Here is a 16411-nt window from a genome sequence, read left to right on the forward strand (position 1 = left end):
TTAATATTGGATTCATTTCGTGGGTAGAATGCCTTCCAGGTCAATGTAATGGAGCTGAGAAGTATTAGCAATTCTTCTTCACACCTTTACAAATCATACTCAGTTGTCAAAAAAAAAAAAAAAAAAAGAAGGCTTCTGCTGTCAGCCCCATTACACAGACCAAAATAATAGTCTAGCCACCAATTTCTGCCATTAACAGAACTCAAGGGAAAGAAGTGACAGAAAAGCAAGCCAAGGATGGTGAATCTAATTATGATGACAAGCATATTATTAAGACAGGTAATGGACAGAAAACTACATTATCATCAATGTTTTTCTCAGCTCAGTAATGAAGAGCATGTGGCTGTAGGTGTAAAGGGGCCTGCTTGTTTGGCAGCAGGTGGAGAATAATTGGTTGTTTGTGTGAGGGACTAGAAGGAGGGCAGAATAAACACTGCAAACAAAAGTAGAGAAAATGCCATTGACTTGCCTTAGATTTAGATAGGAGATTCTTTTAGAGATGCTTTGTATTTTTTTATGTAGAAGCAAGAGCAAACAGTTTGTGAAAGAGAGGTTTATGGTACTGCAGTTCTTAACCCTTTCTGGATCACAGAACTCAGAATCTGATTCGCTTGTGAATCTTTTCTCGCCCTTGAAAAAAGCCCTTGTGCTCATGTATGCACAATTGAAGGTATTATTTCCAGAGCTTCACGGCCCTATTCTTAGACCCCATATTAAGGATTTCTACTACAAAATGTTGGAGATAACATTCGTTGGACTGCTTAAATAAATTGTACTACATCCATACAATGGAGTATTGTGCGGTAATTACAAAGGAGGTAGAACACCTATCTCCTGTTGTGGACCAACCTCCAAGATATTGTTAGGTGAAAAATGCATGGTACAGATAGTATTCATGGTATTTTAGCTACTGTTGGTGTTAAAACACACACACACACACACACACACACACACACACACACACACACACACAAAGAATATGCGATGTCTTTTGGAAAGATGTATAAAAAATTGGTAACAAAAATTGTCTTTTCTGGGAGAACTGGGTAGGCAGGAGAGCATGGGAGAACCTGGTTTTCAAATAGCTGAACATAAGCAAATTTAAGGTGAAAGAAACTGAGAGTTACCTCTTGTCATTTTTGCCACGAACAGAGAACAGCCTCCCGCACTGATCTTCAGCCTTATGCTGAGTAGGAATGTTATAAAAATAGTACCATTTTCTAAAGCTATATTCTTCAAAGTTACAAATAAAAGCTAATTATTATGAACTAAATATATCTAAATTTGACAAATTCAAAAATATATTATTTCTTTATTATTTCCTATTAAATAGAATCGCTGAGGAATAGTATCAGAAAGATAATTTTTATTTTTCTAGTTTATGGAAAATTTTATGGCCATTACTACCTTGAAAAAGCAACAAAAGAGATAAGAATTTTCACTTTCCCCCACCCCCTTATTTTTAAGTGGTTTTTGGTTTGGTTTATTAGGTAAGGGTGTTATTTCAACTTTATCTTGTAACCTTTTTCTTGTTATTGAATTCATTTTATTGGATTTTTTTTTCAATTACAAAGTAACATATATTTGCTATAACAAGTCAAATAGTATAAACATTTAGTAAAATAAAAAAAAAAAAATTAACCTATCCTCAGTCCATCCAAATCCCCAGAGTAACCAGTGTGAGCAATGTTGTATGTAGCCTTCTGTGCCTTTGGACATTCCAAACCAAAGCACACAAACATGTACACATAGTTGGACTTTTCCCTGTTTTCTTAAAAAAAAAATTTATGATACTGTACTCATTACTCAGCAGCTTGCATTTTTCATTTGACAGTGAGATTTATGGACTTCTCTTTGGGCTGGTAGATCTAAGTCCACTCCTCGTTTCCTTATACCTGCCTGAGTGCATCATAGCTGATTCAGCGCATCCCCTGTTGATGGACATTTAGGTTGTTTTATTTGTTTTTAAGCTTTTGGATTTTTTTTTTTTTTTTCCGCTACTAAAAATGCTGCAGTGAACATTCTTCTGAACGTTTTCACTTCTACTAGTGCTTTTATTTCTGAAGAATAAATTTCTAAAAGTGGAACAACTAGGTCAAAGGTTGTGAACATTCTAATAGTACCAATGATCCAATTTCCCACCTGGCAGTGCCCAGAGTTCCCATACGTGAGGTGCCATTTTTGCTTTATATGTTGCCCACTTACATTTTTGTTGGAAAAAAAAATAACCCTTTCATAAAAGAAACATAAAAAGTAAACTTCATATTGTGTAGCTAGGGAGAGACTCATACACCATAATCAAGATGAAAAACTGGTCCCTGGCTCCACCTTCTCATTGAAGTGGTGCTGTTTGTCGCCCCCACAAATCTGCTCCCCTCACCTGGATTACAGCCCAGGACAGCAGGCAGACAGAGGCAGATGCCGAGCTCACTGACTCAGTGAGCACAGCTGGGGTAGGTCGTTAAACAGACTCACTCCTGCCAAACAGCCCCCACAGTACTGGAACACTGCAACCTCCTTGCTTCACTGTATTGAGAAAGACATTTTTTCCCAGACATATATAGTAGAATAATTATACGTAATCTGAATGCCAGTTATTTAAAAGCAGCTAATGATAGTAAAATAAAAACCAAAAGAGAGAGAAAGTGGGTAGCTAGGATACTTTGAATACTTTGTATTTAAGGGGTATCTATGCTACTTCAATTTAAATCCTTCAAGTTAAAAAAATGAGATCTGCTGCACAGTGTGCAGGATTTGGGGCAGGGCTCCCTGAAGCTAGTCTTCTAACAGCAAGCACATTTGGATGCCCCTGTGCCCAGCCCTTCAAGGGCACTGATTGTCCTCTTTTCTCCTTTCCCTGTCCCCCTTGTTTGTACCCTCACCCCTGGAATGTGAGAGAAAAGTGTAGATGGTATACTGGCCCAGAATTTGGAATGAGTTGGGAAATAATTGAAGTCATTCCATACTCAAGATTTTCTCCCCCCTCCAAACCCACCCTCGTCCCAAAATCATCAACTAAAAACCTATACTAATAAGTAGCCTTTAAAGCAGAAATGCTACTTGAAAGGTAGACCACAATGAACATTTATCAGCCCTAATCCTTTTCTTGAATTTTTGGTCTTTTTCCCAGCAGAAAACAGAGCCCTGAGAGAATGAGCTATTCCAACCAAGATTTGGGGGAGGGAGGATGGACAAGTCCCTGAACAGTTAAGTCTCTGTAGCAGTTGGAGAAGGAAGATGTTTTCCGGGAGGTTATTGGGTTCCAACAAGGGCCAAGGAGGCAGAGCAGAGGCAATGTCAGGGGAGAGAGAGAAGAGAAAGGAAAGGTACTGTGTTTCTGTGTTTGAATAAAATGTATGCCAAGATTATATGGGGTCTTCAGATTCTTTTATTTTACCTAGCATTACTCAGAATAGACGAACCATTCAGGGAGGTCAGATTTGGATAACACAAAAGTGGGCTTTAATACAAGTGTACCTACCCCTTTTTATTGGCAGTGCTGTTGTCCTAAAGATCAGATGTATATTATTCAACTTGGAAGACCTACTAGAATATGTAAAATCCAGTTGTCAGAAAAAGAAGGTCATTGTACTCTCCTCTCCCTCGCCTCCTACACTCCTGTTTCATGCTGCAACCTGCTTCTTTTCAGCCCACACCTGAAGTTTCTCACATTGCTCTACTTTTTTCTTGTTCAGCAGTACATCTCACCTTCTAAAATAACATATGAATTACTTATCTATTGTATTGTTTATTGTCTTCATCTCCCTGCCAAAATGTCAGTGCCATGAGGGCAGAGTTCTTTGTTCACTGAAGTACTCCCAGCACCTAGAATAATGTTTGATGTGTAGCAAGCACCCAGCCAATACTGAATGAACAAAAGTGAAAAAGCAAATTTCTAAGAAATGGCTATAAAATGATCCTGTTTTTGTTTTTCAAAATACCTACATGATAATACATGTAATATAGAAGAAAAATTGTAGACAGATACACCACATCTCAGATAATAATTATTACTGGAGGGATGAGATTTCAGAAGATTTTCTATCATATTTCTTAATATTTCCTATTTTTACAGTAAATATTACTTTTGAAGTAAAAAATAATGCTATAATAAAATAAGGAGTTAAAGAATTTGGTTAGACCTAAAAGAAGGAACTTTGTTTTATAAGGACATAAGTTACAGTGAAAGAAAATTATGTTATTAAAAGAGCCTTTTTTGAAGTTTGATATTGTTTTGATAATCTTGAGTTGGTTTTTTGAAATTAGACAAGACTCACCCTACTTGCGAACTGATAGGTTTCCATAGAGATATCATCTAATTTTTTTTTTTCAGTAGCTTAATAATAATTATTTCACAGAGCATGCCATCTGGGGGCCTTTCTGAGGTGGTAGATAATAAACTTTAAATAGGATTGTACTTCCCTACCTAGCACTGTTACCGGCACACAGTAGATATACATATGTGAGCAAGTGGCTGATGACTGAGTGATGCCTTCTGGAGGTATGTGGTGGTGGGTTGCCTGAGAACTGAGTGGAAGGGAAGGGGAAGTATCAGGGAGCTGAAAGGCCGGCTTGTCCTTAGCTCAGCTCTTCACATATACTTCAGAGAGCTGGTCAGCAAAAAGTGCTTATTGAATTGCAGCTCATAACAGGCAGAACATGGATGCTGTTCATCACAGGAGCTGTGAAGTATGTTGTTGTACAGGGGTGTCTCTCTAAGTCAAGATGCATAGAATAGATATAGAATTACAGCATATACTCTTTTGCCTCTTGTTGAATCAAGGCAAAGGCACACTCCTGAGATACTCCGTGCTATATTGAGTAGCCATCATAGAGCATTTTATTTTATTTTTGCTAATCTTTTTATCTTTAGATCTTTAAAAAAAAATTTGTGGTCATTTTTCCAAACTACTGAAAACAACATTGACATTAACGAAAAAAAGACTCTTTCAGTGAAAAAGTTTGGTAGTTATGCTTTTGTTTAAAGTACTTTTTCTAAGCATATGCTGCCTATTTTAATGAATCAGTTAAGATGGAGAAATGTCAACTCATGTATCCTTGCCCCAAAATTAAATATTTGAATGGAGATGTCTTATTTTCTTTCCAGGATAAAAAAATTTTTTTTTAATATCACTGCCGTATAGATTCACTAAAGTACTTAAATCCGCGGCTCTGCTGAGCACCTGCCCTGCGCCAGGCGGGCGCTGGGTGGAATGAGGGACTTTGACGAGCCTCAGGGGTTCAGTTTTCTAGTACAGACATGGGAGTGTGGGGGAAGGCTTTCCTTCCCCGGGGGGCTGGGAGACTTCACAGTAGGGGGAGAATTGGCTCTCTTTCGATTGCCTCTCATTTTCAAGTGGACATTTGTGAAATGATTGCACTCCCATGAAAGATAGCTTCTACATAATTCAAGATTGTCCTGGATCACTCTCATCAGAGAGGCAGAAAAGCCGTATGAATTATTTACAAAGTAGCACGTTATTTCCTTTCATGAACTCCGACTTTGTTTTTGTCTCTGCAAACTGAGATTTTGTTTATCCATGAATAGTTTTCCCTGGGGCATGAAAAATATGACTCTTTAATTATGAATGAGATTTTTTGTTTGAGCCCATGTTAACTAAACCATGCAAATAAACTGTGTTTTTCATTAGATCCTTTTCAGCTCCCCACAAAAACAGAACCAACAAAAGAAGGAACAGTTCAGCCAGCGCCCACTAGGAAGCCCACTGTGATTCGAATTCCAGCCAAACCAGGAAAATGTAAGTTCCTCTCTGCCTTCTTTATTGACTCTGCCAAGAGCCTGGGAGAAATATATGCTCATTTATCAATATCTGATTTTGAAATTATGTGTAATCAGCCATTTATTATTACTTATAGTCGAGCATTTAAAAGCAAGTTTTTTGAAAATAATTCTTTAGACAATTAGTACAGTGAATTTGGATTTCATTTCTCTTTAACATTGTCTTTAGGTAGAGAGAATAGAGGGAGACCGAAACTCAGAATAATTGTAATATTTTGTCTTAGTGCCTCTGGTAAAGATATGGTAGGAAAGTAATTAAAGTATATTATTCCAATCAGCATAACCTAAATATAGCTTTGTTTACTCTTTTGTTTCTGCACATTTGTAAATTAGATTAACCCTGGAATCTTTAAAAGGATATATTGAGGAAGCACTATATTCATTATCGTGTCAAAGCTCCAGAAACTATCAGAAAGTTGGAATTCTATAATGCTCTGAGAGAACTGAAATGACAGTTTATAGAATTTTTTCTATTTATATAAAAAAACGTTCCCCGGAATTTTATTATTGCAGTGATTAAGCAATGAATGCATTTATGCTTTGGAGGAAAAGGAAAGTAAGACTTCTGAGGTCTGAAGAACTTGGAGTGGACAAGAGAAGAAAGGGATGGCTTTGTGGTGCAGAACTCCTGCCCCTTGGGGAGCTGTTTCTTCTGACTAGGATGTCCTTCCCCAGCTATCTGCATGGCTCCCTCCTTCACCATTCCTTCAGGGTTTTGCTCAAATACCACTTTTCTCATTTCAACCTCTTCTGACCACATTATTTGAAACTGGAAATCTGTGCCTCCCCACACACTCACACCAGATAATCCCCTGTGTCCCTTCCTGCTAGTCAGCTGTCTTCCCTCTACTTGCATATTGTTACTAATTTGTATTCTTAATTGTTTGTCACAACAATATTACATCCTCAATAATTCATTATTCCCTTATAAAAAATAAGGAAGCTGCAGTATAGAGAAAGTCTTCCAGATGGCAGCTGGGTTGGAATGTCCCTGTGTGTCTCAATTCCCAGAGTAGCACTGCCTCTCACTAAGAGTGCTTGCCTGCATGCAAATCATTGTTCCCTTAGTAGCTGGCTTGGGTACTTTCCTGCTTTTGAGACTGTTCCTGCCTGTGGATAAAACAGGAACCTGACAAAATCATCCTCTTGTTATAGGCTTTTCATGTGAAATGGAAGCAGAATGTGTTCTTTTGAAAGAATGAGAAAAATTCCAATCTCCTTTAAATGCCTCAGCCAATGTGTAAAAGGTGGTTTTTGCCTCCCTTTAGTATGTTAACAATCATCCCTCTCTCCAAGTGTGTTTACACACAGATTTTAATTAGTTGTCATTAATTAAATCAGGTCATCTTTGTTTTCTTTATAAAATAAGTTGATGGTACACTATCACTGAGTTAAGGATGTAGTTTGGATGCCAAGACATTGTTTGTTAAATTGAGGGGGGCAATTAAGCCCATTAATTTGGACCTAATGAATTAGAAAACATTTAATTATTTGGCTGGGGGAGGGTTGGATATACCACCTATTAAGAAATAGCATTCCTCATTACAATGAGCACAAGCTTTTGGGTTCAAAACCCTGGTTCTGACATTTACTAGCATTAAGACCTTGGATAGCTCATATATTTTCTTTTCAGTTTCAGTTTCTTCATCTGTAAAAAGGGTAGGATATTATCTAGTGTAGTGCTGCCCAATAGGACTTTCTTAAAAGATGGAAATATTCCATATCTGTGCTGTACAATATGGTAGCCACTAGCCAGCCACATGTGGCTACTGAGCACTCGAAATGTGGTTAGTACAACTGATTAACTGAACTTTTAATTTTATTTTATATTAAATAATTAATATTTAAGTTTAAATCGCTGTGTGTGGCTACTTGCTAGTGGACTGCGCAGATCTAGCACATAGATAAATGTTATTTGGAGAAATAAATGTGAATAAAGTGCTTTAACTTAATGGCACATAGAAGGTTCTCAAAACTCTTGGCTGCTATTTTAAGTATTTAGTATTATTTTTACTCTCTATAAAACATTTGATAAAATTAACTGATATCTACTGTCCCATTAATTTTCTGAAGTTCGATGGGAGTTCTTCCTCATTTGCTTAGCTATCCATTCTTTGTGTGGATCTTTTATAATAGCCATTTCCTGAGGAACCAAGCTACTACAATCATTTCATTTTTTGGAATCCACAAAGACCAAAAATCATTCATGAATTACTGCTGTTTTTCCAGGTTTACATGAGGATCCACAACGCCCACCTCCTCTCCCTGCTGAAAAGCCTATTGGAAACACTTATAGTACAGTGTCTGGAAAACTCAGTAATGTTGACAGAACTAGAAACTTGGTAAGTGGTCATTATAGATTGTCTTAGGTTGAAGACCAAGCTGTGTGCTAATTTTAAATTCTCAGCTCATGTCCAGATTATTTTCCTATTTGTCAGATTTAAAAAAAACCTCTATTACAAACCAGTTTCTAAGCCCCATGTACTTATGTAATGTGATGTTCTATATTTCAGAATTCCCTGTAGAACAAAAGAATTAGGCCAGTTCATTGTACTTCATCATAAAATAATTTATCTACACCAAAGTAATGGCATTGTCTTTTAAGTGGCATTAATAAGGAGTAAGTTATTGAAAATCTCTAAAAACCTGTAATATTTGTGAAAATAGGTTCAATTAAATTTATCAGTTTTTATTTAAAATACCAATTAGTAACATAATTGTAAGATAGTTACCATAAGCATTTGTTAATCTATCTGAAATTTAGGGAAAATTATTTTTTTAATTAAAAAAAACCAGTGCTTGACCATGTACTTGTTAACAGATGGTGGTCAAAGAGTTTTAAATATCTATATACACATTTTTTCCCAACCTTAATACTATTTTCCCATACTTTCTGAAATTTCTATATTTTAGATTATCTTTATTTTAAAAGAAACCAGTTCTTAAAGTCTTTGAGCCAAATTTTGAGTTCAAATTTTATCATAGTTTTACATTGTGCATTAACTATTTATTTTACGTACAAACCATCTAATCATCTGGTTGAACAGAAATTTCTTTGAAGAAGACATTAAATTGAATTAGCCAATATTGAGTTAATGAGATTTTCCTGTAGGCTGAATTAAAATTTAGTGATCACTCGCATTTTTCAAAGTACTTGGTAATAAATTTTTATTAAACCTGGGCCAAGAAATCCCAAAAGAGGATGATAGGGTCCCTACCATACAAGTGTTAAATTGGAAAATCTCAAATTTGTATGGATGAAAAATTACTTGAGAAGGTCACTGGCATCTACTCTGCAGGGTTGTAAAAGAGAGTGAGAGGATGATGTGTAGGCATACATATCATTCATGAATTCGTGTAATGGGCTTTGCAAACTGTGAAGTTCTATTGAAATGTTAGGTATTGTCATGTTTGGTATTAAGCAGTCCACAAAGTAACTCCCACATTTTAGAAAAACAGGAAAAGGAAGTTAGAATAAACTAAGCCATCTGGAGAAGTACTATATTCATAGTTGTTTGTACCTCACATGAACATGAGGAACATCTTGTCCCACACTGTTTATGAAGTGGGGTCAAAGCATCCTGTGCTATGATAGATACACACCGCTATAGACACACTGGGTCTCAAGGGAGAAAAGATGAGAAACAGACCCCAAGTTAAATGATTGGGCTTAAATGAAGTCACACAGGTGGTTTTCCAGGGCCAGAAAGTCTAATAATCTGTGAGAAATTCCTTTTGTCTGAGAGTTACAATTACTGAATGGATTTTTAGACCAGAGGCCATCAAGACTTCAGGTGTAGGTGAGGATCTCTAAAGGAGTGTTTATCCAGTATAGTAACCCATGAGGATAGGTTTGGTCTTTGCCAACTGTGTCTTCTGATGAGATACAGGAAAAAAGCCCTCTACTTTTTCTCCTGCCTTGAGTGCTGGGGAACTTTCCATCTTGAGACAAATGGCTACAGTTGCAAAATCTCACTTTCTTCACTTAAATGATGAGGGGCTTAAGGGTGAGGAACATCAGGAGCCGCAGGAGCCATTCCGTCAGCAGGAACAGATGTTTTTGTGAACCCTGTTTCCCACCATGGGAACTTAAGGCTCCCAAAGCGCCCCCCACCCCCCAGGAAGGCTGCCTGCTGGTACAGGAGGAGGGTTAGGGGACAGTGCCCAGTGTATATAAGGAATCACAGCTAGAGCACAGAAAGCTGGCTAATGGATTCAGGACATGACGTGATACCACTTCCTGGAGAAAGAAGAGAAGAAAAATCTGCAAAGGCTGCTCAGTAATTCTAACAGACAAGAGTGTAGTCATGGAAGAAATGTGTTTTTTTGAAATACAGCAAAAAAACCTGGGAATTATTTTGAAATTGGTATATAAGAAACCATTCCAAAGTACATGGACATAAAGATGGCATCTACAGGGATAGTAGAAAAACCATCTTTGCCAGGAAGTAAAAAGCCTATCCAACAAATCAAAAGCCAGAGTTCAGGAATGTCAGAGCTAGGGAAGAAACTACAGAAAGCAAATGTGGAGCTGCTCGTTCTGTGTGGAGTACTGAATAGGAGGCAATCCCTCATCGATAGTCTCTCAGAGATGGTTGGCAGTTGAACCTGTGCAAAAACCTGAACATGGGCAAATACTAAGACAGTGCTTCTGCAGGAGCCAGTCCCCTATTCTCAGTATTCAAAGCTTGTCAGATACAGCAGTGCCTTTCAGATTTGAGTATACTGCCTTTTTTGTCTGATCTAGAATTTGCTCAGTGTAGAAAATTGAGAAAATGGTATTTAGGATTGTTATAAAATAACACTACTTGGAGAAAACTACAGCTAGTCTTTGGTACAAGATTAGGATTATATGGTATGTATTTATTACAGTATATTATCTATAACTTTCTATGTCAGGTTTATACATCTATATATTTTTAAAATTTGCTCTTAATTATCAAGGTATCTAACAACTATAAATTTGAGAAAAGCAATAAAAGTTCCTGCCTACCTGCTAGAGTGTTTTTCTGTTTAATTTTAAATGTGTCCAAAGAAATAAATGAGTTCTTCAAGTATCATAGAAGTGTTTGTCAGGGGAAATGTGAGCAGCAGTGTATTTAAAAGGCATGGATTATAGTCTGGGATATCACAGGGTTTCTGAGCTGGTGATTCGCCTCACTACATTAACTGAACTCATTAGTGAAACCAAGTTTTAAGGGCAAGCAAGCTTAATTTGTTTTTAAAAAAATGAGATTTTAAAACATTGAAACATATTTCAATGATCACAGTTATTGGCAATTAATCATGTGGTACTTAAGGAAAAGTTATAAATATTCAGTTTGAATTAAAAACCGTGGAAGTGAATTTTAACTCATTTATAAGATAAGAAGAAGGAAACAGTCTGAATTAGCCCAGAGATTTCCAAGCTATATAGTTAGAACTCTTTTACAAAAAAAAGGCAGTGTAATTTTAAAGGGCTGGCATTTTCCTCTCTTATGAGGTCTCGGAGAGATATTATTTTCTGGATATCAGTGTCAGGGGCTTAGAAAGTAGAAAAGGTCAAAAAAAAAAAGAAGGAGATTCAATGAGAATTAGAAAAATTTTGGCGAGGACTTTTCCCAACAAAAATTGAAGTATCGCTTTGAGATCTTTTAAATTCTCATTCAACAGAAGATCTGAAAATATTTTCCATGTATTGTACCCATTTCCCAATCTTTGGGCTACAACATGTCCAGAAAAGCTACTTAAACAGTACAATTCGAATCCCATCCCCTAGAGAAATCTTCCTGTTCATCTCCTCACTTCCAGTTTCTCTCATCCGTTAAGCTAAAACATCCCAACTTTACCTATCTTTTGTTTTTCACATTATCCCCCTATACTCTTTCCTGCAAAGCTCTTCTCAGCACATCCAGCCCCTTTGCTGTAGTGGTACAAGTCTCTGCCTTCTTGGGCCTTTTCTGTTCCTCCTCATGTGCCTTCCTTTCAGGCCATCCCTTAAGCTTCTTTTTTGTTCCTACCTTCTTCTAGTTCAAGACCACCCCACAATGTATAAAACATCCAGTGAGAGACATCTGCCTGTTCCAAGCAAAACAAACTACTCACCACTTATGTATTGAAACTTAGGAGCAGTGCATATCTTATGTATCATCATGAGATAAAACATATATATATTTTAATTCCCTACAGTGCTTGCTTAAATTGCTACTGTGTGACTTACCATGATTTAAATATCATGGTAATACCTCGTAGATCTGCTGGGTGTGTAACCATGCAGAGTAATTGGTTGGGCCATGGTCCATGATAGCAGACCCCACTTGGCCTCCTCCTCTCTGTCTTCACTTGTATTAGAACATGAACAATTTAGGTAACAATGAGTAATGAGTTAATACTGCTTAAGACTAAAAACTCTTTTCTCTAGATTTCTCTACTTTCTCTCTAACTTATTTTACTTTCTCTAACTTAGCTACATTTCCATTTACAGATCCAGCCAAAAAGTTGTCCAGAATTCGTCTTGCCAAGCTCTTGTTTCAGATTAAACTTAACTGAAAACATTCTCTGATACTTTCAGGAATCCAGCCATGCCGGTCAAACAGGAGGTTCTGTGCGAGGACCCCCAAGGCTACCACCAAGGTAAGTGTGAGAAAACTTTTAAAAAGTAAGTTAGAACAACTAACAACTCAGATTGTGCTCTCTTTTCTGTTATCAAAACTGAGTGCTGCTGGCCTTAGATCTTCTTTTAGAAGGTACATTAAACTCATGAAGTCACACAGACCACCAGCCTACAGGCTGCTTCTAACAGCAGGTGGTAGGAATCTCTGCTTCTTCTTTCCTTTAACAGAATCCAGAAACTCACAGAGCACAAATATGGATCTCTATTACTTTTCCTAAAATGAACAAGACTTCTTTCTAAACCTTAAAACAACTCTGCTTCTGGAATGAACATTCTCTGCCTATCATCTCACTACTCCCACCCCCACCCCGTTATGAGAAACCAGCCTGGTTTGGGCATTTCCAAAGGGAGACAGGCTTTGTGAGCTCGGAGGTGACCTGCCCTCCTGAGTTCCAGGGTTATTTGAACAAAAAACTGTGATGCTGCCAGAAGATGTTACTATGTTGGAAATTATTTTTATCATAGCGATTAAGGAAAGTCTTTAAAAGTAATGGTTGTTCTATCCCATTTTTAAGACAGCTATCTTTATAGTAATCTAAATTAGATTGGGAATAATAATTCTTATAACATGAATGTTAGGGGAGTTTGGTGTTCCTTTTCTAATCATGTACTAAACCACATCACATATACCTGATATCTTGTTATAAGCTTTTCATTTTATCTCAGACTTTGGTAGAAAATGCTTGGTTTCCTGAAACAGTCATGGTGTGTTTAAGAGCAAATGGGGCCTTGGAGAGCTCATGATAGTAAATGCTTGTTTGTCTTGAACTAATGAATCTCTAGTGTAAGATAAGAGGAAGCTGGAACATCATGGCATTTTCTCTAATAATATAATGTTCAATGCAGCAGCCATTTGCTCAAAAATAGCATACTCTGCATGTTTCAGTAAATTGTATTATACTAGGAGAAAGCTGTGTGTGTGTGTGTGAGAGAGAGAGAGAAAGAGAAAGACAAAACAGAACCTACTATTGATCAAACACTGACTCTCAGCTCCCACATTGACTTTCAGACCTGTAAATGGAAAAGTCACACCAGCTCGACAGCCTCCTCCCAAGGGGGCCCCCGAGAGACCACCTCCCCCGAGACTTTCTGCAACCAGAACATCAAATAAAAAACTGCCTTTTAATCGGTCTTCTTCTGACATAGATCTTCAGAAGAAGCAAAGTAACTTGGCATCTGGACTCTCAAAAACCAAGAGTCAAGTTTTTAGAAGTCAAGATCCGGTGCTACCCCCTCGCCCTAAACCAGGACATCCTCTCTACAGGAAATACATGGTAAATTTAGCTTTCAAAAATATTCATGGTCAAGAGGTCTATCCTAAGATATATATAAGATCATATCATTATTCCTTGGAAAAAGACAACTGTGAACTTATCCCTCAACCCTCAAGAGTGCTTTAGTAAGTCGAATAAAACCTAGGTCTTTGAAACAGGGTTTCTTTATTAGGAGAAATACAGGAAAAAGAAGCAATGCAAACAGGGATTAACCAAACAGAAACTCTGAAAATCTGACCCTGTAGATTAGACTGATGGGAGTAACTCAGAGAGATTTTGTAGTTTCCATCTCTTGCCCACAGAGTAAAATTCTCAATGAAGTAGAAAGAAAGATCTTATCAAGATGGACAGTCTCCCCCCTCCCCCATTTTCCATTTTTGTAAACTTAATTATCATGATCCATTTAATAGTTACCAGTTAGATGTTTTCATCAATAATTGAGATAGTTTAGATACTAATTTTGTTCTCTTTGAATGTTTTTCTTATCATATGGCCTTAAACCTTTGTGTCCTTTTCCCACACTAAAAAACAGAGTTGATGTGCTCTCTCTCTACTTCAGTTGGGTTAACCTGATAAAATCTGGAACAAATAAAAATGATCAGGAGAGCAGGACTGTTTGTACTTTTTAAACAATTATATGACAATAGCTCTTAAAAAGAACAGTGGTTAATAATTTTATATTGTACTACATTTCCAGAAATTGTTTTCACTTTAAGCCATCGAAGATTTTTAAAAGTTTTCCTAAGAGAAGAGTATATAGATAGACAAGAAAGAGGTAGTATACTCATATATATTTATATTCATTTATACTGATGAAAATTTTAATTGCTGTTCTTTGGGATAGGTTACTTTAAAACTAATAAATAAATAAAAATAGTAGTTGATTTGTTGAGTACTTATTATAGGCCAGGCATTGTTTGAAGCACTTTATGTATATTAAATAACTCATTTATTCCTCACACTAACCCTGTGAAGTAGGTGCTGTTATTATTTATCTGTGTTATACAGAGGAGGAAAATAAGACACAGAGAAATTAAGTAACTTGTAATTAGGTAACTTGGAACCAAGATTTGAACACAGATCAACAGACTCTGAGCCCATGCTCTTAACCATTATGCCATACTATGAAAATAGTGTTACTTGTAAAGTCTGTACTTGTTTTGGCCATTCCATGTTAAGAGCCTCCTTTAGGGGCATCCAATTTTTGTTTGTGGTTCTTAGCATAGCTGTGTAATGTCAATAAAGCATTTGAAGAATTCATTAATAGACTCAGATAATGGCATATTAATTAGAATAGTATGTTTCATTTTGAAATAATTTCTTAAATCCCTCATTTTTTTCCATGGCCACCCTACCATTAAACTGCTAACCTAGAATCCGGGTACTTTAGAAGCCCTGGGTTCGACAGAGATGCTGGGAAGCAGCCTTACAAGGCCACACCCTTGCCCTCACTCTGCATCTTTGCTCCTCAGTGATGGAAGGGCCAAAGTAGCCCCTCTTTCCTTGTTGGAAGTAAGCTCGTATGATCGCATTTCCTGGGTATGTCTATATTGTAAAGACCCCTCTGACCTGTACTCATCATCCAGAATTTACCAAGGCAGGGAACAGAGTCCCCTGACCAGGGTAGGGTACAGATGTAAAAATCATTCTAAGACCAGACAGAGCTAAGTGGACCAGGAAGTGACTGGAGTTAGGCGGTGAAATGGGTTTAAGTAGATGCTTGATATCAGAGAGACTCTGAAGAATGAGATTCAAGGCAAATGGAAGCAGTCACAGAGGATGTGCCAGCCATTGAGAGCCCTGAATTAAAAGTGGGCCTTGAGACACCAAGGTACTTGGTGGACCTTGTCCTATGGAACTTCCTGGTTCCGAGTGTCAAAGAGAACTTTAGGCCACATTCAGCCACTGTGGTCCTGTGGTCTCAACTGCACATCCCCAGGGACTGTTAGTATCCATGAGAAATGGCAGGCTCCACTAGATCTAGAGCATGAGGAAGCCAGGTAGAGAGTTTGCTGGAGAAGTTACACTTTAGGCACACATGACAGATCCCCAAATAACCAGCACTTTATGAGGAGGTTATTTGATTGTGAATAATCCTTTTATTGGTTTATATTTAAGCTGTCTGTATCTCATGGAATTTCCAATGAAGACATTGTCTCGCAAAACCCCAAAGAATTCTCTCATAAGGTAAAGTAAAGCTTTTCCTTTACTGATAAATGTAAAACAAAACAAAACAAAACAAAACAAAACACTGGCCTCTGTTACTGCTTTACACATTATTAAATGCTTTAGGCTCCAAAGATTAAAATGTGGAAAAAGCAATAATGTGTTATTAAATAATAATTGCTTCAGAGAGTTGTATTGTACCTTACAGCATGGAGATGTACTTGTGATGCTGAAGGAGGCGGAAAATAATTTCTTGGAATGCCAAAAAGTTGAAGACACGGGCAGAGTTCACCTGTCTCAGGTGAAGATCATCACGCCACTTGATGAACATCTTAGAAGCATACCAAATGTAAGGAGTTAATGCTGTACAGCCCTCATATCTCCCATGACAGCAAATTTCATAGAACTATTAATTATATTTCATCCTCAAGGCTTTTATTAGCGTGCTTATTTTAACTAGAGTGAAAATTACGTTGCATTTTATTTCCTTTTAAGAATAAATTACTTCTAAGAGACTTG

General features: G+C 37.2%; 1 protein-coding gene across 5 annotated transcripts in view; it reads left to right on the top strand.

Annotated features, from left to right (window-relative positions):
• Positions 1-16411, top strand: part of SH3D19 (SH3 domain containing 19) — a 135225-nt gene that overhangs the window by 101509 nt on the left and 17305 nt on the right. For all 5 annotated transcript variants that reach the window (XM_039875981.1, XM_039875978.1, XM_039875977.1 and 2 more), the window contains 6 exons: positions 5652-5759; positions 8030-8142; positions 12351-12412; positions 13462-13726; positions 15845-15913; positions 16101-16241. In XM_039875981.1, the coding sequence (XP_039731915.1) occupies positions 5652-5759; positions 8030-8142; positions 12351-12412; positions 13462-13726; positions 15845-15913; positions 16101-16241 (758 nt within the window). The remainder of the gene's footprint in view (positions 1-5651; positions 5760-8029; positions 8143-12350; positions 12413-13461; positions 13727-15844; positions 15914-16100; positions 16242-16411) is intronic.

Source organism: Pteropus medius, unplaced genomic scaffold, assembly GCF_902729225.1.
Source record: "Pteropus medius unplaced genomic scaffold, Ma_sr-lr_union100, whole genome shotgun sequence".
Taxonomy (NCBI): Eukaryota; Metazoa; Chordata; class Mammalia; order Chiroptera; family Pteropodidae; genus Pteropus; species Pteropus medius.